This window comes from Saimiri boliviensis, chromosome 4, assembly GCF_048565385.1.
Source record: "Saimiri boliviensis isolate mSaiBol1 chromosome 4, mSaiBol1.pri, whole genome shotgun sequence".
NCBI classification, from domain to species: domain Eukaryota; kingdom Metazoa; phylum Chordata; class Mammalia; order Primates; family Cebidae; genus Saimiri; species Saimiri boliviensis.
This window is the reverse complement of record NC_133452.1, coordinates 13,104,180-13,130,252: the sequence shown is the minus strand read 5'-3', so window position 1 is coordinate 13,130,252 and position 26,073 is coordinate 13,104,180. Positions and strand designations below refer to the sequence as shown.

Below are 26,073 nucleotides of genomic sequence, written 5' to 3'. Positions count from 1 at the left end.
TATGTGTAATTCATCAGCAAATGTCATATGATGCTCACAATATTTAAGATTCAGCAAATTTCCTGTTCACACTTTTCCTTTAACTAAAGTCTCCAATGTTTAGAGGTTTTAATTTAAAAAATAGTTGAGGTTAGTAACCTAGCGTTGTGAAAGTCATAGCTTGGGAAATTCAAACATGTAATCTCTTTTCCTTTTCTTAAATGAAAAATCTATAATAAGGCCTTGTTTCTAAATCTAACAGTTAGCCTTGGAAATTAAAATGTAAACAGAAATGCTGTCAGTGAAACTTATAATGATTTTCTTCTGTACTTGATCCAACATTTCAGTCTTTAGCCTAAAATCACATTTGGTATCAGCAACATATGGCTTTTATGAAAACGAGGCTGCTCATCTTCTCCATCCCTAATGGTGGTGTCTGTCTTTTGCTTTCTGCACCAGCCTCTGCCGATGCCAGGGGGTGGTCAGTGAGCCTGGCTTTCAGTTAAACAGTCGGAGAAGAATTTGCTTCCTTATTTATTTTTGTGACCCCTTTGCCTTCATACTGGGTGAAAGTCTTACTGTCACGGTCTTCCTTTCTATATTTTCTTTCTACAAGGGAAGAATCCAATTTTGTTTTATAGCAGGATACATTAGATCGGTGTATATGCCTTCTACTTAAACACCTGCTACACACGCCTAATTTTAAAAGGTTTAAATCTGATGGTGAAGCCTGTTACAGTCTGATACTGCCCACCCACCCCGTCTTCCTCTTTAAAAATACTCAGCTGTATTTCGTTGCTTTCTTTCCTTGTTCTTTTCCATCAAGTATTGGTACTTTGCAATAGTCAAAGTTAAAAGCTTTACACACCACACTGAATAATTATGTTTAAAAAACAGTAATTATCAATACATGTCTTGTTCCTCACAGCTTTTTAAATTCATGTTAATGAGCTCTGTCTTCTAATGCATGAGACTGACAGGCAGTCTTGAAGTTTTGCCATCATTTCACAACTTGTTGCTTAGACTCTGCCTGCCTTTTCCAGAGTCTTGCTTTCAGGAACTCTTGCTCTGCCACATTCCAGAGAAATAGCGCTGCCCACTCTGATCTGAGCAGGACAAGAAGCTACTGGTAGCACACATGCGTGAGATTGCTCCGAGAAGGGCAACTCTCCCCTCACTGTCTGTCAGTAAAAGATCAAAAGGCATATGCAACATGTGATTTAGGTGAGAAGGATGATTCTACTAACTTCCTGGATTGTTTTTGAGGAACTTCAACCACCGTGTCCACACGGTGGCAGATGGATTGATTTGATAGGAACTCCCGCCGTCTTATAAAACCCAGGCGGCGATGGGATTTCAACCCAGCTCTTGAAGATACTCACAGATCTCTTTCTTGACAGCTGACATAAATTGAATGCCAGTTTTCTCAGAACTCTCAATTCTAGGCCGTGCCTGTGTCTGGTTTCTGTGGCTAGTCTCAAAGAGGTTTCTGATAGTGCCTAAATTATGTTTTCCTTATGATTTCAGGTTGAAGTCTTGGCCTCGGAGGATGCAGCCTTTGGACTCAAGGTGTGTAGTCTGATGTAGCTCATTGTGGAGGTTTTGGCAATTCCTCCTAGGTGGATTTGAGGCTAAACAGAGAGGACTTTTTTTTTAAATCAAAATCCGGAGGTTGAGAAATCTTCACAAGTTTAAGATTTCTCTTATTGTGATTAAGATTAGACTGTGGTAGTATTTTCGTTCCCTTCTTTGTTGTGGAGAATATAAGAAACAGTATAGGAAAACAAGAGTTTCATTTAGTAGTCATTGACTTTTAAATTTCAATTGGCCATAGTACAAGATTTACTTAAATTTTGCCCCAGTTTGGGGGTACTGACAGTTTGGGGGTACTGAAATGTAGTGGCTGAATGTTATCAGAGTGCTGTATTTAGTTCATAGCTCCAGTATTATTCATTGATTTATGAAACAGCTCTGCTTCTGACAGAACCCCTATAGTCCAGTTACAACCAGATTGAAAACCCAGCTCCATCACATGAGGACCCCATGACCAGTTGACAGATCTAAGCCTATAAACAGATAAATCATCCCACAAGGTGGCTGTATCCATGCAGTAAGCATGCCAGAGGCTGCCAGTCAGGTGGAGTGGAGAGTGAGAAGGCTTTCTGGGAGGTAGATCCCTGGGCTGAGTTTTGAGGGGTTGGGTTATATAGAGGCAAGAAAGGAGGGCAGGAGAAACAAGAGCTATTTTCAGGTAGAACAGCCACTATGAAAAGTATCAGAGAGAGCTAAAAGTAGTTAAATTCTGCCTGTGTGGCAAGATCTCAGGCTGGAGAAGTTAAAGATAATTTTCTCCTATATTAGAAGACTTTAAGCCAGGTAGTGGACAGTTGACAAATCAAGTGGTCAGACTTGATTTGTAATTCAGACAGATGACTTTGGCCACTTTTTGGAGGATGGGTTAACCAGAGACCAATCAAGAGCAGTTGAATAGACCAGGTAAAAGCAAACGCAGGCCTGAGCTGGCTTAGCATAGAAGTAGCAGTGTCAGAAGGAAGAGGACTGGCCACCTCAGCTTGCAGGGCCTGGTGCCTGCTGGGGTGTGCAGAGTAGGGAAAGACAGGAGCTCAGGTGAGTCCAGGGACTATGTGATGTCACCCTGAGATAGAGAACACAAGAGGAGGAATTACAAGATTTTTAAAAATTATAATCTTCCAGACAAGTATTATTGATCAGATTACTTGCCTTTTGTACATATTTGCTGGTAATTTTTAAATTTGTTAAATTTTGAGGAATTAGAAGACACTTATTAAGGAAGTCTGATTTCATTTTCATATGGTGGTATACAAGTGTATAGAGTAGGTGCCATCAGTTACTTTGGAAGTCCGTTTGGGAGAATAGGGAGGTTGGTAGAAATGACCACAGAGCACCAGGTATTGGGGACAACCCTCATCCATGTGTTACATCTTTGGCTTGAAACCAGATTGGAGTATTTATATTTTCTACCATCTTTTTTCTACTTTTCATTCTATATGCTTGTCATTTTGAAAGCACAGTATACCAGTTGTGCGGTAATGACGGGTAAAATGACATTGTAGTACTACCAAAAGCAAAGTTTCTGAGGTTATAAACGTAGCAAGATTTTACATTCATAAATATATATAAATTAAAGAAAAAATAAATTAATACTTTATAAATACTTGATACAACTCAAGTTTATAACCCTAATAAATTTTTTGTGTTTCTGTGTCTGCCAAAAATTACTGAAAGAAATTATTAATTCTAAATAGAACCTTTTTCAGTGTTATTTACAGTATTTAACATATGGTTATCGTGTGAATTTTTCATTTTTTATTTAATGCCCAGCATGCATATGGAATATTCATTGCATTTTTAATAAACATGTAGGGTCAGTTCTTATGAGCTCATTTTCATAATCCCTCATACTTACTGAGTATGTAGCAATATTATAGAAGATTGGTGTAGCCAGCAGCTCTCATAGTCCGCCCTGCTGTTTGAAGGCTCCACCTTTGTTCTGTGGCCAACCTAACAGGTTCCTTTTGTAGCCTTAATTATTTTTCTTTTTTTTTGAGACTGGGTCTCACTGTGTTGCCCAAGCTGGAGTGCAGTGGTGCGATCATGGCTCATTGCAGCCTCAACATCCCAGGCTCAAGCAGTCCTCCCGCCATCCTTGTGCCACCATGCCTGGCTGACTTTTTATAGAAATGGGGTTCTAACTATGTTGCCCAGGCTAGTCTTGAACTCCTGGCCTCAAGCAATCCCTGGTCTAGGCCTCCCAAAGAGTAGTGTTGGTATTATAAGCATTAGCCACTGCTCCTGGCCTCATAACTTTAAATTTAATATGTTGAAACAACAGTTGGAAACTTTCTTTCAACAGTTCAGTGACTTTCACGACAATAGATGGGTTTAGCTTTTGCTGATCTGTACCAAAGTGTTTACATATGTAATTAAAAATCGGAAATTTGATATTTCTTTTTACTGCTTCGTTATCTGGAAGTCGGCAAGTATATTTTTGGATTCCAAAAATTACCTTATTTCTTAAAAGTGTGGGTACTCAGCATTGGTCAGGTTGTTAAACACATTCACAACTGGCATTTCTAACTGTTTTTATAAGCACTGAGAAAGGAAACTCAAGTGTCTGAGTCATGTGGTAACACAAGGCACCTCTCGGTGAATGAGCAGAACACTTCCGAGCCTACTGGAGTGTGTGTCCCATGTATGTCGCCGCTCCTTTTAGTGATGATCTTTAATGAGCCTTTATCTTTCTATACTTTTTTCCCTACCATCTAATTCCTTATATTTGTATGCTTTGCCTTCTCTTTGGCAAAATGAAAATCTACAGGCTTAATATTGATTTAGCACAAATTTGTCAGTCTTACTGGAAAATGACTTAAACGCACTGGGACCCAGAAATGAAAACAGCCAGTTTTTGTATGTGTGTGTGGTGAAACTACAACCCAGGAAAACAAGTGTGCAGTCTCACAAAACTGTCATAACTGTTAGGGTTGATTCGAGAATAACTTTTTCAACTAGCCAGATGTCAAATATCTATGTTCTCCTACTTCTTACATCTTAATTTTGCACAAATACAGATTCATTGTTTTATTAGGCTTATCTCATTTAAAGGTAACTTAGAATTGAAATGCTGGAACTGTTTCACTGTAAACACTAAGGACTCACCTGTTTCTAGTGGTAGTAGTTTTTCCTCTGAGTTGAAGTAACTTATTTTCTTGAGTTTGTTTCTACACAGGTCTAATTAAGGAAGTTATTTTTAAATTATATATACTTATCATAAAACAAGAATTTGAAGTGAATAGAAGATGTGCTTCAAAATAAAAAATAGGTGAAATATATGTTCCTTTATTAGTAAAGGAATGTTCTACAAACTATAGAACACTGTTCTTATTTTCAGTTTTGATCAAGACTTGAATATATTATAAAGTTTATAATTCTATAGAAAAATGAATCAGAAGTCCCAGCAGCTGCCCACATGGGTTGGTTTTTTTTTTTTTTTTAAATGGGATAACTGTGCCTTGTATATCATTAATGAACTAAGTAAAGCTGCTGGTGACAATGAGTTGGTAAGTCAGCTAAGCATATATATGCGTACGTATGTGATTATATTAAAGAGAAAAGACTAAAACATTGACTTGTTGCCTATGTATTCTACAGAGAAAATTATAGTAAGGGGTGTAAATGAGAGAGTGAATAAAATATCCCTGGGTCATTAAAAAAACATGTAAACATAACCTCTTTATTTATTATTTTTTCTCCCTCCCTCCCGGTAAACATAGCTTCTTAATAAATTTGTTAAGAAATCTTATTAATCTACTTTAAAATTTCATGACTGTGAATAGTCTTCATCTTTGGATTAGGTAGCTAAGTCCAGAATTAGAACAAAGCATGTTTTTATTTAATCCACTCTCCTATGAGATGTGGGTACTGCTGTTATCCCCAGTATTAGGTGAGGAAACAGGAACTCAGAGTTTAGAGCTTGCTCAAGTTTACGTAACCAATCAATAACAGAACTGGGATTTGCACCTGCAGGGTCAGCCCCAGCACCTTGTCTGTTTTCTAAATGGAAAACAGAACTCAACTGATGTCCTGAGAACTGATGGAACTAAGAGCGTCTACCCTACACCTGCCTCTCACTCTTTACTCCCCATCTTCTTAGCCACCCTCACCTCTGCCCCATTCAGGTCCGCTTACTAAAGTCCCTAACGACACCCCCAATTCCAAATCTAGCAGAGCAGTTCACTACTTGCCCTGTGCCTGCCTTCTTGTGCGTTTGACCTAATCGACTTCTTCCTTGGCACACTCTCTTCCTGTGACTTCCTCAGCAGCGTTTTGTTGATTTCGCCTCCTACAGGTCTGGCCTAGATTTCTCAGACTCATCTTCCTCTTCACAGACATGCAGTAATGAATTTGTTCAGGGCTCCATCCTAGATTCTCCTCTCTGCTACAGATAATCACTAACATCCCACATTATACCGTCCCCTCCTCCTACAGGGTGTATTCTTAAATATCCTGCCAAATGAATGAATATGCACAAAGCCATGACAAAGATGAAAACATGTAACTCTTGTTCAATACAGTATATTTCCTAGGGGAAATTCGTAGGGATTACCTATTTGACAATAATGTAATTTGGTTATCAAAATAATTTTTAAAGACTTTTCCCTTTGAAAGGTGGAGGGGCAGAAATACATATTATCAGTTTATTCCTTTGCTATACCTGTCTTCCAATTCTAAATGGACATCAGAATTCCACAAATTCAAAAATATTTTGATAGGGTGTTTTGGGTGGCATATTCTTTGGGAGAAGAAAACCCTGAATCTTAGGACCCTTTTGGTAATATTTGATATAAATCGTTAAAAACACATGGAGAGATCAGTTTAAAATGAATTACCAGGATAATCAAGGGGAAGCATATTATGTTACTCTAATAAAGAATGTGAAAAAGCAAAATGATGCAGTTTAGGCTATCATTGGGTCCACAAGCAAGATCCCTCCACTCCTTCGTTTTTTTTGAGGCAGTCTCGCTCTGTCACCCAGGCTGGAGAGCAGTGACATGATCTCCGCTCACTGTAGCCTCAGCCTCTCAGTTTCAAGTGATTCTACTACCTCAGCCTCCCAAGTAGCTGGGATTACAGGCCTGTGCCCAGCTAAGTTTTTTGTGTTTTTAGTAGAGATAAGTTCTTACCATGTTGACCAGGCTGGTCTTGAACTGCTGACCTCAAGTCAACTGCCTGCCTCAGCCTCCCAAAGTGCTGGGCTTACAGGTGTAAGGCACCACACCTAGGTTACACTTACTTTTTAAAATCCTCTTAGGTGATACATTTTTAGTATTTGTTTTAGGCACCTAGAATTTATTACTATAAAAGAGAAAGGTCTAAGCTAAAGTATCTGCACATAAGATGTTGAAGTAAAGCCTAAACTTTTATTACTTTTTACCTATATCTTGGTTGATTAGATATCTTAGATAAAAATAACATTAGCGTTCAAACTGGTCTTCCAACCCCCAACTAACATAGCCCCTTAAATATACTCCATGCCCTTAGCTACCATCCGAGACTAACCTCCACCTTATCCTTCCCCTAAAATGCTTACCCTTCCTCTGGCTGCATTTCAAAATCCTGCTTTCCCTCCAGGCTCCATTCTAACCTTTTCTATGATTTGTCTCAGCATTGGAGCCTTCTGAGCACCATCCTCAGAGCTCAGCAGTTCTCTCTGCCTTTAGGATTCATTTGGAATTTCTCGTCTGCCAACTTTTTTGTGGTCTTTTGTATTTGGGAGACAGCATGATGTGGCCTAGCCCATTCCATTTTGTGGCATTTTCCCCCAGTAAGACGGTAAGCTTAGAGAATTCATTTTTAAAAATCTGTTTATATCCATATTGACTTTCACATGGTAAACAGTGAGGAAGTACTGATGATTATCTAAGAGTTTTACTGATAGTATAACAATTATTATTGCTAAGAGCTTAAAATGTGTGATATTAACATGTCACGACTGTGTTCTTCTCTTCTGGGATTTCCTTGCCGTGTCTCCCATTATCTGGGTTGATAGGTGAGCCTGGCATTTCTTATTTAAGCTCTGTAAGTCCCAACTGAAGGAGCTTTAACATATTCATTGTTAATGCTTGTTGAAGCCATTGAGTGAGTATGGCTGGCATCAAAAACTAGTTGGTTCCATTTAATCTGGCTTATCTGAAATATGTTCATTAATCAAGTTCTGCGGTTATATTCATTGATATCACTCTACTGCTTCCCACTGCTTTCCGTTCAAACAAATGTCTATGTGATACACATGTTATGTGTCAAGTACTAGGGATGCAGTGGTAAGAATAATAAGTCCTTCCATGGATCTTACTAGACACAACTTTTGGAATGATCTTATGTCAGAGAAAAATCCAAGAAGAGATGCAAAGTTTGGATATAATTGTATGTCTTTCTGTCATCTAATTGTCTTAATTGAATCTATTTATTGTATTCTAATCTATTTATTTTATTCGACAAAATGGAGTGGGATTCCAGTTTGACTTAAGGAAATTATAAATAAAAAAAGGATTAGTCACCTGTAAATAGAATTTCAAATAGAATAAAGGTGGAAAAATTTATTTTGTCTTTTCAAAATAAGGTATTTTCAATTGTGGAAAATGTATAGCCTGGGGCCCATATTTGGCAATCACTTAAAGGTGAGCTTCTTTCCGTCTTTTGACATCTGATTATTATGAAAATATCTGTATTTCACTTCCCTCTTATAAAAATAAAATGATGCAGTATGATAGTATTTATCATACTGGCTAAGGAGGAAGCAGAAAAAAATACAATGGCAGTCCGTCTCTGAATGGGGCCCCTGTCTCAATAACCAAATAATGATCCTTGAGAAAAAGTGGGAGGTTCACTTTTAGCTCCCTTTTCAGATCAGTCTAACTCAGAGGGCTCCAGTTGGAATTGTGTTAAAAGTCCATTTGTTTTTAGTCATTTCTGACTCTTACATTGTTTGTTAGATTTTTCCACTTTTAATCATTTCTCACTGCTCATTTTGGTTCTCTGGAGCTTTGCTGTCCAGTGTGGCGATCACCAGCCATGTGTGGCAATTTACATTTAAAGTATTTAAAACTAAATCAAATTCAGATATCATTTCTTCAGTTGCTCTGGCCACATCTCGACAATTACGTGTTGCTGGTGGCGACCACACTGCCATAGTGCCTAGAGCTGTCCATCTTCACAATGAATTCTGTTGCCTGAGCTGGTCTAGAAAATACAGGTTCTCCAAGTATGTAGATGACGCAGACATTTTAGCATAACACATTTCACAATTAGAACAGCCATTTCAGATATTGATTTAAAAACTGGGGAGTCGAAAAGATAAGTAGAAAATAGAAGGAATTTGCTATTTGGGTAAAGTGCTATAAAACAGAGTGCATCTTTTGCTTAGGAAAGAAATTGGGGCGCGGTGGCTCATGCCTGTAATCCCAGCACTTTGGGAGGCTGAGGCTGGCGGATCATGAGGTCAGGAGATCGAGACCATCCTGGCCAACATAGTGAAACCTAGCTCTACTAAAAATACCAAAGTTAAAAAAAAAAAAAAAAAAAAGGAAAAAGAAATAGAAACTGTTGTAAAGTTGACAAGTTTCATTAGATTTTGAGAACAGAAAAATTTTAAACAGGGTTATGAAATTTGATATTCTTCTAGAGTGACATTTGTAATGGATCATTAATTCATTGATTTGCCTGGGGTTATGCCTTCCCCACTAATATAGTATTTCGGATTTAGAATGTTTAGTATTGTAAGATTCTACCCAATAAAACAGTTCTTTCTCTTATTAGTGTAGCCACATGAAGGCGTATACTTACCTTCTGTTTAGAAACACATATGTATTTTGTGTCAAGCTGCATTAACTCTGGCTCTTCTCCATTCTTTCTGTCTTAGCGAGATGTGTTTTCTAGTGAATTTACATGGCTAACTCTGTAAGTGAGTGTGAAAATAACTTAGGTGGAAGTATATTTAATATAACCAGTGTCATTGAAACAAAACCAGCAAACAGGTTTTTTTTGAATTCATAATCTTAGGAAGTCATATTACTTTTCATAATATAACTTATTTTTACATTTTAATTTTTTTATATAATTAAAATCTGTTCAAAATCTTTAGAGCAGTAGGGGACCAAGTTTATTCCATAATGTTTCAATATTGACTCAAAATTAAAATTATAGAATATATATTGTTAAAGCAAAAAATTTACTATTTCCTGTAAAAGAAGGATTCAAGGGGGTGCAGGGAGAGGAATCTGCAGCGTTTCTCTAGGACCTCAGGGAGTCTCAAGTTCTCCTGGATGTGGGAATCCAGGAATCCATATTGAGCTCCTCTCTTCTTTTGTTAGAAAATTTCCCAGCCTCTGCTTCTGCCATCTGCTGGTAGTTCAAACAGTTACATGTTTGAGTCTAAAACAGATTTTCTCTATTATTATTTTTTTTTAGGAACGATTTGGGGGAAATACTTTATGCATATTTACCTGTCATATTTTGATACAGTTTTCCTTGTTAGGTTTAATTATGTTTTGGAGGGATATTTTAGCTTTTTTTTTTCAACTCTGTCTTTAGAGGAATACACAAGTCTAAAACTCAGAAAAGACAGAAGACTGTGAGGCCAAAGAATATGCAGTGAAGAGGCAAGGGTGAGCCCTGTTCATGAAAGGCCTCTTGTGGCGGATGAGGAGTTACCTGAGAGCTGTGAATGTTCAACATTTCATCCAAAGCCAGACATCTCACCTGATGTCTTTGGATGAAATGTGGAATGTGGAATAGGATTTTTTTGCTGCCATTTTATAATTAACACAACTTGTCTGGGAGTTGAACAGACCCATATTCTACTGTAAGTCCCATTGTAAGGTTGGAGAATTGATTTCTAGACATCATTAGATTTCTTTCCAGCCCTAATATTCTGTAGGTCCTTAACTCTAACAGGCGTCCTGTATTCATTCAAACTGCAACTCTTTCACCATTTATTATTCTCCCATTTCTTCCTGCTGATGTTTCCTAGTCTAAAGCATTCTCATTGTCTTGGGAAAAATGGAATTTTGTTGTTGTGGTGTTGTTCACAAACAAATCCTTTCATTAAGTGAAGCCAGGCAAAAATGTTTAAAAGGAAGGTGAAACAAAGGAATGTTATTTTCTGCCCCTTTTAGTCTTCTTTCCTAATTTCCTTTAGAGCTGCCTTGGCCAGTTATTTTTCATCGTTTTCTCAAAGAGAAAATGTAACCTGAGATTTTTTTCAGTTTCTTTTTTACACAATGCAGAAGGCTGAGGGAGGGAAAGTGACTTATTTTAGGGACTGTCTAGTGGCAAAGCTCAACTAGAAGTTGCTGCTTCCCAGACCTGTGTACTTTATTTAAAAATTCCAGCAATGCTTGTGTTTCTTTTCTTTTCTTTTCTTTTTTTAATGCTCTCAAGCTTAGGAACTCTATATTAGGTTACATCTTACAGAATTGGCACTTCACAGCTCAAAAAAATGGTCTAGTGTTGGCAATTTCGTATAGTTAGCCTAATGTACTAGGACTCTTAATATCATTTTAGATCGACTTTCAATGGTGAAAACAGTATTTTTCTTTAAAAGTTGTTTGTTCCAATTGGAATGGGTATGAGTTCACTCGTAAAGTGTTAGGTGATCACAAGATGTTTGTGGATCTTCGCTGATGTAAGAGTACCCAGTAGGCCACAAAGCCCAGCAAAGAAGTTGTGATGTTTCTAGAATATGTTTTGGCATTATATGCAAAATCAGAAGTAGTTTGTTTTGCTCAAGGGAGTTCTTAGTGTAGTAGGAGCTCCATTTCTTCTACAACAAGCATTCTGTCAGGTGGTGGTAGATGGCAGAGTCTTGAGATAGATTCCTTGACAGCGTGGCGGCTGTTCCGAGATCTACTAAGTCCACTGTGCAGAAATGTTTGCCTTGCCCTAGTGGTGGTGAATGTATGGTGAGTGGGGGGGACCATGATTCAGGATGGTTCATGCCTACTTTTGTCAGATTCTGTTCATTTTTGTAAAAAGACGTTAGGAATTAAACATGTCCTTACATGCTATGTATCTGAAAAATGGTCTTTAAGAGAGCAAGGAGTTATGCTGGAAGCAAGCTTATTTACTTGTATAATTTGGAGTTTGATTGACTTCATTTTTCTCTGGGGACATTATTTTGGCACTAGTTTTTGAGGACTTAATTTTCTAGGAATAATAAAAATGCATGTATTCTCTTATCCCCACCCTCAGACACCTGTTCATTTGGGAAGTGCACATATAATTAAAGGCATGTTTCAGGGCCTGCCTGTAAAATTCCTTTGCATAGAGTTACTGTGATCATATTAATAATCATCAAGCTGCTTGCGATTTCATTGGGAAGAAGCAAAGAAAATATCCCAGGGAAGATGGGGGTGATTTTGATTGCGTGTGTTTTAGGTTCTCTGCAGTGCCAAATTTTAAAGCAATTTCTGTTTCTTCAGATGGTAAAAACCAGCCCTCCTCCTTCCCTCCTCCTGCCTTAAATTTGGCTTCTTCCCAAGCCATGTCAATTTTTGCAAGTCAGTTGAGAATGTCAATGTGGCTGGTGTTGAAAGAGCCAATATGTTGGAAGATGCTTAAAGCCAAGTAGAACATTTATGTGAATTAAAGAATATATCAGGGATGATTTTTAAAAATCAGATTTGGTTTAAGAAACCTGTTGAATTAATACTTGCATAACAGATGTATCACTGATAAGTACTTGTAAAAGATATTCCCAAATAAGCAATAAAAGTACCATTTTACAACCGGAGTAATGCATCCTGTGGGTCCATTTGCAAAGATATGCTAACAGAAATGCATGCAGAGCTCTGGAAGTGATAATGCAAATAAAACATTTCACATTATAACTTAAAAATAACAAGTTTGGAAGCAAGAGAAAGTCTGGGAGACTATTTGTTTTGTCTAAATTCTGCTTTTACTCTGGTCTTTTAACAGTTGGCTTTTGATAATGTATTATTGCCTTAGTATGTTCCTGTGTATTGAAGGGAATACATTGTCTGACAGAATTGTGGTTGAAAATATTACAAGTCCTAAATAATAAGCATAGTATCATATCTTGTTTGCTTTGTTGTCACAGTTGCCTGTTCTCATGCTTTCCTGAATTCGGCTGGTGTCTCAACTACAATGGAATCACTAAGCAGAGGGTTTTGCCATGTGTAATTTATTCGTTTGTGCACAGCCACAGCAGAGCAGCCATGCACCCCACAGTGGCTATGTGTTCCAGTGTGCCAGGTCACCAAGACTTGCTGCCTTGAGGCTGGGCGCAGGCACTCATGCCTGTACTGTCAGCACTTTGGGAGGCTGAGGCAGGTGGTCACTTGAGGTCATGAGTTCAAGACCAGCCTAGCCAACATGGTGAAGCCCTGTCTCTGCTGAAAATACAAAAATCAGTAAGGCGTGGTGGTGGGCACCTGTCTTCCTAGCTACTCGGGAGGCTGAGGCAGGAGAATCACTTGAACCAGGAGGTGGAGGTTCCAGTGAGATCATGCCACTGCACTCCAACCTGAGTGACAGACTCAGTCTGAAAAACAAAAAAAGACTTGCTGCCTTGATTTGCCGCCCACTTTGCCCAGCAAGGCCATTCTACCTGGGCCGATGCTAGACCCTGGCCAAAGTGGGTTTGAAGCCTTCTTCTCTCTTGCCATAGTGCTCCTCAGGTGTGGCCTTCCTTTGGTAGCTGGGCAGTTTTCTGCTTGCAGTAGGTATGGCCTTAGATGGCCATGGAAAAGGAGGGGTCAGTGTGAGGAATGGGAGAGAAGTATGGGGAAGGGCGGGACTGACTCTTGAAATCGGCTTAGAGGAAGTTAAGTCCTACAGAAAATTTCTTTTTTCCACCAGCTGTGCATGGCAGTTTAAAGCACTTAATTGGCTGTTTTTTAAGAAGCCATGTACATTTTTATAAGAAATGTCTCTTAACCTCCCTCCACTCTTTCACAAATTAAATTTTCATTTCAGAGTAAATTTTTGTGTAACTCATTGAGGAAGAGGGTGTGAAGAATAGAGTAGCAAATGAATACATATTATTTATAACAAGAGTTGGATATAGGCTTAGATTGCTTCTTATACATTAAATATCATGGTAAAATCAAGGAAATTTTAAGAAGTATTCTAAAATTAATTTCAAACAAATTTTCAAAACGTTTCTAGAATTTCTTTTTAAATCCTTGCATTACATATTAAAGCTTCTCACATTGTATTCCTATCTTTGTCTCATTTAAGTTTTAATCTCCTTATGAAAGGGTAAGTGTCTTTTCTTCAATCATCTTAATGTCTCAACTGCACTTCATATCATCATGATTTTTAAAACATGTATTAAATGCTGCTACAGTCCAAGAGTAACAACACCTGTGGTCTCCAAGGAGTAAACGCCCCTTGGACCATGAGCCCAGCAAAAGGAAGAGAGACACTGCCCAACTAAGCCCCCTCCTCACTGAGGGTCTCCCCTCAGTGGAGGGGCCAAAGAGCTCCACTGATGTATCATCAATGAAGCCTCCTGTACCCAGTCCCCCTACAAGGAACAACAACAGATACTCAGTTTAAAAAATGTTACTTTTGATAAATGAGTAATTTGGGAAGAAGAAATCCTGAATTTTAAGATGCAGAAGGCATTTCTTTATCATGTAGACACTTAAAAGGGCTTTAATTTTGGTAGTAAATAACCTTCATAAAAATTTTAGTTTTTTGTTTTACCTTCATATGAGCGATGTAATAGTACTTCTGATGACATCATACTCATGAAACGACCTTTTTTGTTTTCTGATCGACAGTGGAAATTTTTACGATGTGCTACGTAATAGTATGTGTAAACATCACAGGCACAATATTAATAGATGCACGTATATGTATGTCATACAGTAAATATTTCCCATTCACACATGTATGCATTCTTTCCTTTTACATATGAGGCGTAGAGAAGTTGACCTCTCTAAAGGATAAGTTCTAAAAGGCAGGAAATGGAGATCTGCCAGGCTTGTTGGCTAGAGTCATGGACAAGAGCAAGGCCTGTCTGAACTGCCACTCAGTTTTTATTCTGCGCATTTGCAGGGCTGGTGATTAGAGTGGCTTTCGCCCAATTATGCTGTGATTATTCTGCTGCACTGTAATTGACTGGGGAGATATGCTAATACCTGTCATTTGGGATGATAAAAGATGAGCGGGGGACGCAATGCATTATTTAGCTGGCTGTGTGATAGATGAGGGATGCGCAGAGTGCTTTAATTGCTGAGAAGAGAGGTTAAGCTGAACGAACGGATGAATTAGAAATGAGTTTTTTTATGGCTTGTGGAAAAGTGAAATAAAGGAAAATGTGCCTTAAACTAAAACAGCAGATAGAAATGAGCACAACGAAACTAGATCTTCCAGGCAGCTCCCTTTATCCATTTAAATGCTAACGGAAAATGCAGTTTAGAGTTCAGTAAATAATAATCGGAATAAGAATTTACAATAGATTCTCATATCAAGCAAAAAAATGGTTAAAGGAATCGTTTTAATTTTAGATGACTATTTGTAATCAGTAACCTCTTAAATTCGAACTGTACTTTAGGTTATACTGAAATGTAATATGTAACAATTCTGAATTTTATACTTTCTATCTTTTGATTGTTAAAGGTGGCTAGACTTCTTGTGCCTGTATATCTTTCAATAAATGCAGGCAGACGAAAGCAAGAAAAAAATGAATATGTATAATACCAGGAGAACGTAAAAATATAATTAGAGAGTGTACAGATGATTCTTGAGTAACAAGATCTGAGGCAGTCGGTAGAATCCTCATGCACCACACTTAGGTATTGGTATTTTTATGCAAAAAGAATTATGGAGATCTCTTCATGTTGTTTCTTTTGTCACACAGTATATAATTTTGTATCCATAGTTCATAAAAGTGTTTAAAATTCTCTTGTAATCTGTATGGTTATTTACATGATTAGATGTATTTTCCTTTATTTTAGTTTTGTCCAGTTAGTTCATAGGTAATTATTTTGAAAATGCAGCCAGAACAGCAGTTTCCAGAAAAAGACTGTTAAAAACTGGAGGCTGAGGCCTGTGGATTTTGCTGGCTTCCAGGTACATCGTATTTTACCAATTAATGATGTAGGAAAATGTCTTCAGTTGTGCTGTTTTGTCTTGTAGATGAAGCAATGAAAATAAAGGTTGGGTAGCAGAGGTTTATTTTCTTTTTGTAAAATGAAGTAACTGACCCTCATATATTGTTGAATTATCTCTAGACAGTCAACCTTCTCCGAGCCTGTGTGACTTATCTCATATAGAAGAACTGATCAGGGAATAGCTTTCAACTAAGGTATTGAATGGTAATAGATCTGTCTGGAACCAAGTCTTCCTGTTGGACTGGATGGCAACTGTAGACAGATGCCATTCTTTGCTACTCAAATAAGTCTTGTTGGGGCTGATTACTTTATCCCAGTATAATAGGCACCTTTATATGCACATTTCTTGTGAAATGAAGTTTCCTTATGGATATTTTAATCAATATCCTTGGAATTCCAAAGTGAACTCTTGTAGCTGTGTAACTCATACAGGCATAATCTGAAAGGCTGCTTATACAGAGTACCTTGTAAAGCAAAACAGAGGTTACAAAGTAAAAGATACACTTTGCTTCCAAGAATTTAATATTAAATGGACACAGATTGGACAAACAGCAACCTACACCAAACAACAGCACCTAAGAGCAGTTTTTACCAGCCTGAGTTAAAACAGTGTAAAATATCATGCATAATTTTTTTTTTTTTTTTTTTTTTTTTTTGGGGAGACAGAGTCTCACTCTGTAGCCCAGGCTGGAGTGCAATGGCATGATCTTGACTCACTGCAAGCTCCGCCTCTGGGACGCAGGCGATTCTTGTGTCTCAGCCTCCCAAGTAGCTGGGATTACAGGCACCTGCCACCATGCCCAGCTAATTTGTTGTATTTTTATCACCATATTGCCATGGTGGTCTTAACTCCTGAGCTCAGGCGATCTACCTGCCTCAGCTTCCCAAAGTGCTGGGATGACAGGGGTGAGCCACTGCGCCGGCCTATCATGCAGAACTTAAGCTAGCTATACTGAAGGTAGCAGTGGCCCTTTGGGGGTGCGCTTTCTTGTCTGGTTTTTCTTGTCAATAGTATAAACAGAGCAGTACACAAAACTATCAGTTTTTCTAAATCTTTTTAATGCTAGCAGTTTTTAATTTCTCCTTCCTACCCGGTGATTATTCAATCCTGCAACTTTGTTCCTGAATCTTGGCTATAATTATTATCACTTGAATGTAGAAATGATTCCTTCTTTAAGGACCTTAGTTTGACCGGTTTTTGCTTTGTTTTATGTGATTAGGAAAAGAATCACGTCAGTGGCTTTTTGTTGCTTACGTGTTATAATATCAAGCCTCCTTACAAGTTTGATTTATTGTGATAGCATGAAATTTTTTTTTTTAATGAAAATGGATGAGCCAGTCACAGTGGCTCATGCCTGTAATCCCAGCATTTTGGGAGGCCGAGGCAGGTGGACCACCTGAGGTCAGTAGTTTAAGATCAGCCTGGCCAACATGGTGAAATGCTGTCTCTACTAAAAATATTTTTTATATATATAATATATATATATATATAATATATATGTCTTATATATATTATATATAGTGTGTATATATAATATATAATATATATATTATATATGTATATAGCACGTATATATGTATTATATATATGTATATATTAGGCCAGTCATGGTGGCTCACACCTATAATCCCAGCACTTTGGGAGGCCAAGGCAGACGGATCACCTGAGGTTGGGAGTTTAAGACCAGCCTGACCAGCACAGAGAAACTTCAGCTCTACTAAAAATACAAATTAGCTGGGTGTGGTCAGATGCACCTGTAATCTCAGCTACTTGGGAGGCTGAGGCAGGAGAATCGCTTGAACCCGGGAGGTAGAGGTTGCAGTGAGCTGAGATGGCACCATTGCACTCCAGCCTGAGCAAAAAGAGCGAAACTCCATCTTAATAAAAACAAAACAAAAAAAATTAGCCAGGTGTGGTGGTATGCTCCTGTAATCCCAGCTACTCAGGAGACTGAGGCAGGAAAATCACTTGAACGCAGGAGGCAGAGGTTGCAGTGAGCCAAGATTGTGCCATTGTACTCCTGCCTGGGCGACAGAGCAAGACTCCATCTCAACAAAAAAGAAAGAAAGAAAGAAAGTGAATGGCCAGAAACTGTGATTCTTTGCCTTACATTAGATTTTTCCGCTTGGAAATGCTGCATCTTAAAAAGATTTGTAACACAAGTCAGCATAAAACTGTCTTAAATTTCCTTAGCATCTTTTAATGTTCTTACTGCCCAATTAAATGTTTTCTTTTTTAAATGGTAGTGAGTTACAGTTTTTTTTTTTTTTTGGAATAATGTGTATTTTACAATACACATGTAAATCTGGTGATAGGACTTAGAGCCACAAGGCACATGAGAAATGTAATCCATTATCTCTGTTATGAAAGTAGGAAGTGAGCCTCATGGAAGGACTGCTAACCTAGACCTCACATCTCCTTGCCTCCCATCTAGGGCTTTTTCTTCTATGTCTGAGGAAGTGGTTCTTACTTAAAGAGCAAGGTTTGTGGAAATAGTTGTTCACATTGAGCTGTGAAAGGCAAAAGAACCACAGCCTTGGCCTCCTTAATAGATGTCACTGTTAACAGGGGTGATGGTCAGATTGGTTAAAGCAGAAATCATTGAAAATGATGCAGACATTATACATTTTATTTTAGCACAAAACACATAAATGTCTATTCACATGTCTCTCCCTCCTGTCCATCGTTCACTGCTGTCTCAGCCATACCTCATTTCTGCAGCAGCGTTTCGGTAGTTCATCCATCCCCACTGGTGGGTCTCTTTTCACATGGATATATGACATGGTTCCATTTTCCTTTCAGTTTTATAACTGGAGGAAGCTGTAGCATAAACATGCAGGGGAGGGAACATAACTAGAACTCATCACCGGGAAGCATCCTCCTCAGCTGGCATCAGCTGAGAAGTAGAGGGGCTTTCCAGAGAGTAGATACCTCAAGACTGAAGCCAGTACATACCTGTGACAGAGCTTAGTACCTGTTCTGTGGACAAGGAGACCATTTGCATTGCTTTCCCTTTGGAAATGTTGAGTAATTATCTTTTCTTCTCCTTCAAGCCAGGTCTCCAATAATGTACTGCTAATCAAAAGATACAGATCATTAATTGGTTAACTAGAGAATAATCATTAGTTTACCCGTCTTATTTTTATGGCTTTGATTTTCCTTTTTTCCAGTAATGTGATCTTTTTTTGTTTCTGTCTTTGTCATTTAAATTCACCCGTTGAACTTGTACAAAGTATTTTTTAGAAGTAGTTGCTCAAAACTTTTGCTTTAAAAACATAACGTTAATCTAAATTTCACCTTACATTTCAAACCTTTAGTGCTCACTGTAGTAGCTCCTCTTTTGTCCTTAAATTTGATTGTAATATTCTTGATAACAATGGAAAGCTAACTTTAACAAAAAGGAAAATTTGAAAATTTTTACAGATCTCTTCTGGTGAAATTCGAAAGGAAAGTGAGGTTTCAAATGTATTAATTTTCTGCTGCCGAGTAACACGTTACCCCAGATTCGGCAGCTTAAAACCTTGCTTCCTCATTATCTCACAATTTCTGTAGCTGGGAATACAGTTAACTGGGTCCTCTACTAGGATCTCACAAAGTTCAGATACGGTATTAGGGCCATGGTCTCATCTGAGGTTTGGGGTCCTCTTCCAAGCTCACTGGCTGGCAGAATTGACTTCCCTGTGTCTGGAGTTCTAAGGTTCCCACCATGGAGCCGCATGCCAACCTGGAATGCTTCTCAGTTTCTGGAGGTGACCTGCAGTTCCTGGGCTGTCTCCACACCATGGCAGCAGGCAGGAGGAGATGTGTGTTCAATCTCTCCCACCTCTTTCAAAGGATCACCTCACTGGGTCAGACTCACCCAGGAATATCTCCTTTTATTAAACCAAAGTCAGCTGATTAGGGACCTTCATTACATCTGCAAAATCCCTTCTACCCTCTAAAGTAACATAATCACAGGAGTGTTATCTGTCATCTCCACAGCCCCCCTCACACTTAGGGTTGGGCATCATGTAGGGTGTGTATCCCAGGGGCTGGGAGTCTTAGGGACCATCTTAAAAATCTGCCTCCCACAACTACTGATTCACATTTGCCCTCAGATTTTTAGATACAAAGATTTTCTCTACATGTGCTCAAAATGTCCTGAACTTGAATTTTTCTAAAATTCAGCTTTGGAAAAATGAGTGTGGGATATAATAGAACATATTTGACTGACAACATTGAAAATAAATGATAAGCATCTTTAACAGAGCTATCCATCATAGCAGCAGTTTTATTGTTAGCTTCTGAACCTTTGCCATAGCGCAAGAGAAGTAATTTCTTACTACAGACTCTTACTGTGCAGTTGATGCACCTCTGGGGTGGGTGGAGAACGTGCTGTGTTGCTGTTCTCAGTGCTTCTGTCGAAGGTTTTTATGATCTCAGTTTCTCCTTCCAATAGTTATGTTTGGTTGTGATCTCATGAATCTTCATAGTCACGCAAATAATTAAAAAAAAAGAAGGCCCTGCTGTGTCTGGTTAGTCTGAGAGACTTGAAATTCTAAGAAAAAAATTTTTTTCTAAACAATATTTTTTAAAACCATCATTTTGATGTTCAGTTTTGACTAATCATTTTTGGCACATACAAAGAGAGACTTAAGCAGTTGAGTTTTAATTTTTATTTTTTGGTAAAACTTTTAAAAAAATACTTTGAAGTTCAGGAGTACATGTACAGCTTTGTTAACACAGGTAAGCATGTGTCATGGGGTTGTGCAGGTTATTTCATCACCCTAGTTTTAATTTTTAAGTAATTATGTATCTTTCTCTAAATTCTGTGAATCAAATGTCAACATATTTTAAAAATCTAAACTGTGCTTTGTCTTTTAAAAAAGCAATCTTATCCTTTTAAATTATGTTTGCAGGTGTGTGTGTGTGTGTGTGTGTGTGTGTGTGTGTGTATTTCTATATCTATAACTGTGTAAATGAGATAGATAGATATTTAAGATGAGGTTTTACTGTGTTGCCCAGGCTGGCTTTGAATTCCTAGGCCCAAACGATCCTCCCACCTCAGCCTCCCAAGTACCTGTGATTGCAGGTGTGAGCCACCATGCGTGGCTCATTATTTTGAATTTATCTTTACTAACACTGATTCCTTTCAGAATTACTCTAGAGAAAAATAATGTATTTTAAATAGGATTTGTATGTACTTGATTTCAGTCATTTAGGTGGGGGAATTCCATAGATCTGAAAATTTTAAGACATATATAAAGCAAGTCTCATTATTTTTTAGTTACCCAGATGTTGAAAAGTTATCAAAATTTTAAAATAGCAATAAATATTTCCTATACTTGATTCTAGAATCAAAAGTTTAGGAGGATTAATTTCAGATAGGGTTGACCAACAGCATACTCTAGGAGTAGATTGAGTGGTTTTCTGATATTCCAGAGGAATTACTAATGTCGACATGAAAATTATTAGTTAATTTTCTTTCTTTTGCAGAAGTTTCTGAGTTTTGATGGAGTATTTTATGGATGCACCCCTTTTTGGGAATTTGTACAACTAGAAGATGAGCTGTAGTACTTAAGGAAAGCAGTGGCATCGTAAGGCAAGACAGGCACCCAGCTTACATGCATGCCGAAGTCATCGTTCTGTTTGATCTTACGGTGGCTTCTCTGCTACCCTCCTCACCTCACTTCCAGTAGGGCCATGAGTTCAGATATGCTCAGATAACCACCTGAAAGCCATCAGGCTTTTCTCTAAAGTATTATCAGCAACTATTTCTCAAACGATTTTATCTTTATCTTTGTGCTAATATTTATTTCCTGCAACTGTGAGGTCAGTCACTCTCTTTCATGTGACCTAGTATTCACAAAAGCAAGCCATGTGACCTGCAGGAGACATCTTGTCACTCACAGGGTCTTCCTGCCTCATTCACCAGTGCTAGGTGCTGAGGATACCAGCAGTGGCAAACCTGGTTCTAGCCCTCATCATTTGCAGTGCAGTTGGAGACATGGGGCTGGGTAGCACCTGACCGGTGATAGGTGGTTAATATGACACAGAAGAGGGAAAGTACCATGCAGCCGGGGGCGGTTTAGGCGTTGAAGGAGATTTGACTTAGCTCCTTTCGGAGGAGGGTAGCCTCACAGACAGGCAGGAATGAATAGGCAGATCTCTTTGGGGCTGTTGATTTTGGTAGGAAAGACTTGGAGACCCGAAAACACCTCGCTTAGATGTTTCAGTGGGATGAGTTGTAGCCAAAGGTAGTTCAGCTTGGAAATGGGTTTTTTAAAATAAAAATGTATTCATTTATCAAAAGTGTGTGGTATCTATTGGCATGAGAAAATACTTAAGAGATGATATATTGATTGGTTGTGTATCTTTAGAATCAAATGAGAAAATGTGAAAGTGCTTGGAAAATAGCAAATTGATGTATAAATGAAAGTTTTACATGATCATTTATAGCAGTTTGTTATATAATAGATTTATGTGATGTCGGGAATAAAAGAAGCTGGTGAAATTACTCCATTAGCTGGAAAACGGTTTTAAGAATCAGCTAAGCCTTTGCTTTTTAGAGCGATAGTTTTAAAGTTACATATTGTGTTTTCCTTTCTTACCTGAAATCTTCATTACGTGGTGAATTGTTTATAAATATTTGATAGTATACTGCAGAATATGAGATTTGTTAGAATATGATTCATTTAATGGAAATTAATTTATTGGTGAGTCAAAGAAATGTTTATTCTTGTAATTTACCAAAAGATTTCTGAGATTAGAGTATTAACAAAGAGGTTCTGAGACTAGTTTATTCAACATTTATTGTTTTCAGTGGGCCAGGCCCTGTGGAAAGCTCTGGGGTTAAACAGCAATGATTAGCAAGATACAAGTGACCCTAAATTTCCTTAGCATACCACTTCTACTGCCTGGTAGACCTGGTGGGCTCTAACCCCCAGGCCTGGCCTGGGAATGATTTTGTGAGGGAGAGAGAGCAAGCTTTCTTGAATATTAGTGATTATGCTTTTGTCTGTGCATTTCAGAATTTACAAAATGCTTTCTAGGAGTTTAAATGAGATAGAATGCATTTTGCTTTAGAACAAGGAGGGAGAAAATTTATTTCAGTGCTTGTTGCTTAATCAACATCTACACTGCCACTTCACATCAGCTTCTGTCCTTTCCAAGTGAATTAGTTCTTGTGGGCGGCTCGTCAAGAGGAAGTGTATTGTTCCTGGCAGGGCACTTGAATTTCTAATTACCAGATTCCTGACTTAATTGCAATTACCTGGACACCGAGGCAGGGTGAACTTTTGGAAAAGAATGTAATTAGTGAAACAGGAACTTTACTGCCAACTCCCTGTCCAGATACCAGTGCTAAAGAGAGCACTGATAAGTCCACATCTGGGAAAACAATCCATCAGTCGATAAAAACAGTTCTTAAGGTAAATTATGTAGCATAGTGCCTCTCAACTCTGAACTCAGAAACCAATCGATGGTAAAGCAGAGAGTGTTCAGTTTTTGCGTTGTCATAGGGTATAGTAGGCATGTGTGCAACTTTTTAAGATGAATTATCTTGAACAAAAATAATTATCAATAATTATTTGGCAAGTAATCTCTATTTGTATGCAAACCCAAACATTACGTACTTTGATTAATAAATGTAAAGTCCCAAGGTCTATGGCCATAGGAAGAATAAATAATTTTCCAGTATCACTTGTTTCACTAGCAGTTTTTCTTAAATAATAGTTAGCAGTAACAACAAATTCACACACAACAAAGTTTCAGTCTGGTTAATACCTAGATTTACACTTATTTTAAAAGCATTTTAATATATGTAAAGCAAAATCTGAACGATTATTTTGGACGTTTCCTTCATTGTCTCATCACATTCAAGAGCCCAACCATGCTGTCTTGGCACTGAGTCACAGTCCCGAGATGGTAATAAACATCTGCTTATGGTTTATTTTACACATTTTTGATTCAGTCCTTAACCCCCTGCTGTTTTTTCCTTCTCAGCTTCTCTGAGCTGTCCTTCCTTTCCATCTCAACAAATTCCTTGTCCACACCAAGGTTAATTTTGCCCATCTATGGTTAGTTAACTCACAAATGATCTTTTACAGCTTCTTCCCCATGGAGCTGCTGGTCTTTTTTATTTTCAGCCTTTTCAAAAAATGTTGCAGAGTGGAGAGCTCTGCCTGCTCCCCACCCCACAACCTGCTGTGGCACCTCTGCATGGGCAGAGGGTCTTGGGTGGTCTGTGTCTCCTCCTGTGGACTCGACTCAGGCTGTCCCCTCAACCCTGACAGTCTTTTTTTGTTTTGTTTTGTCAGAGTTTAATTCCTTCTAATTATTTAATTGTAATATCTCCTATTTGTGCCTTTTTCATACATTTTATCATATATTTATTTTTTTCTGCATAAAATTAAGAGCCTGGCTGCATTTGAATTTACATTTGTTAGCTGTTTGCATAATGGCAGTATATAACAATAAAATTTTAAATGGGAGCAATAATAATAAATATCTGAAAAAGCGGCGAAGATGGAGTGCATTACTTACCTGCAGCACTTAGAATGGCACCGAGCATGTGGAAGTGCTCCGAATGTCGACCCTGCACCATGTGGCGGGTGATGTCCCATTTCATAGATTGGAACAGAAGAGCCAAGAGGTGAAGGCACCTGCTTGGCATCTCACAGTTGTGGGGAGGGTTCCAGCAGTGGGCATGGGCATTTTGACTCATGGTTATTACTGCTTTTACCATCTCAGGGTTGTTAGATTTAGAAATCAAAAAAAAAACAGGTTCCCCAGTTATCGTTGAAGCTCAGATAAGCAATGAATAAAGTTTTAGTTTAAGTCCAAATATTGCGTGGCACATACACTTCCAACTTGTTATTTCTCTGAAATATAAATTTAACTGAGTTCCCATACTTTATCTGATAACTGTAAGCTATCTACGTAGAGTGCCGACTCTGTGCCACTCCTTAAATAATACCCCAGAAATAAAAAAAGATAGCTGATTCCACCCTTTGTGTATTTTTTCAAAACACACACACAAAAAAAACCTGTTTTCGTTTTTCAGACAACCCAATTAAGAACAATTAAACTGAAATGTCTGTGCCATGTTTTTTCCAAACGTGCATCATGTGGCAGGAGGAAAATGTTTTTGTGGAAGAGTCACCATGGTAAATTTTTCTAGCAGCTAATAACCACTGAGTTTGCAGTGGGAAAAACGAGACAGCAAAAATGAAAGGAGCTAAAGACAGCCCATGCCTGCTGTCACTGCTGTCACTTTTCGGAGATAATCAAATGTTTGACAGAGCAGTCATGATAAGCTGAATCTACTTTTCCAAGTACACAGCTACAGCATTAGATTCTTTTGCTTTCTCTTGCTATTGTGTGTTCCCCTATTTCTGTTTCTCCTTTTGTTTTGTTGGTGTTTTTTCACAGAGACCATCTTCCTCTGTCACCCAGGCTGGAGTGCAGTGGTGTCAGAGCTCACTGCCGCCTTCAGCTGCTGGCTCAGTCTTCCTGCCTCAGCTTCCCAAGTACCTGGGACTACAGGTACACACACCACTATGCCCGGCTAATTTTTTTCATTTTTTTTTTTAAATAGAGACAGGGTCTTGCTACATTGCCCAGTCTAGTCTTGAATTCCCGGCTTCAAGCAGTTCTTCCCACTTGACCTCCCAAAAGTGTTGGGATTACCAGTGTGAGCCACCGAGTGTGGCCTGTTTCTCCTTCTGTTGATTGCTCTAGACGTGAGTTTGGTTTTTAAATTTTCCCTTTTATGTCCGTAGATTTGAGGACCGGATACCATAAGAAACTGATGGTGGTGGTCCGGTGAGCACTTGCTACTTGCTTTCCTCCTGCGATGCTTACTGTTTTATACAAGCCTCTGTTCATCTGATATGTTTTAAAATATATTTTAAAGAAATAAGTTACATTTCTGAATGAGAATGCATGGGTCCTACGGACCATCCTCATCCTGGATTTGAAGAAGGTAGAGAATCTTTAATGTGGTGGCTTTTCCCTTTTTTTCCCCCCCTTTTAAACATTTTTGAGTGTTAGATTACCATCAAGTTCCAAGGGAGAGAGGACAGTTTTCAGGACAGGTGAATGAGCCGCCAGCCATTCTTCCATGCCAGTGGGAAATGTTGAGGAAGGGTAGAAGGGGTGGAGGTTGGGGGGGGCTAACATTTACTGAGTGGCAAGTAAACAGATGCTTTGTGTTTCTTCTAACACACACCCTGGGAGGCCAGTGGTAACATGCCACTTTGACGAAGGAGGGAGCAGCCTCACAGGTCAGGTAGCTGATACCATGGGACACGCAGCTCATAATACAAAGTCAGCGCCTTTTCCATACCAAAACGCTTATCATAGGGGCCGTTTCTTCCTCTGTTAGGTATTGTTTTAGACAGTTGTGCTGTTACTTGACTTGCCTATAGAATG

The 26,073-nt window shown here is 38.5% G+C and overlaps 1 protein-coding gene across 10 annotated transcripts in view; it reads left to right on the top strand.

Annotated features, from left to right (window-relative positions):
• The window catches only part of ARID1B (AT-rich interaction domain 1B), a 438,299-nt gene that overhangs the window by 259,733 nt on the left and 152,493 nt on the right, over nt 1-26,073 (top strand). For 6 of the 10 annotated variants that reach the window (XM_074397218.1, XM_039467048.2, XM_039467060.2 and 3 more), the window contains exon 5: nt 1,507-1,548. The exons of the other annotated variants lie outside the window; for them this stretch is intronic. In XM_074397218.1, coding sequence (XP_074253319.1) covers nt 1,507-1,548 — 42 coding nt within the window. The remainder of the gene's footprint in view (nt 1-1,506; nt 1,549-26,073) is intronic. 10 annotated transcript variants of the gene reach the window in all.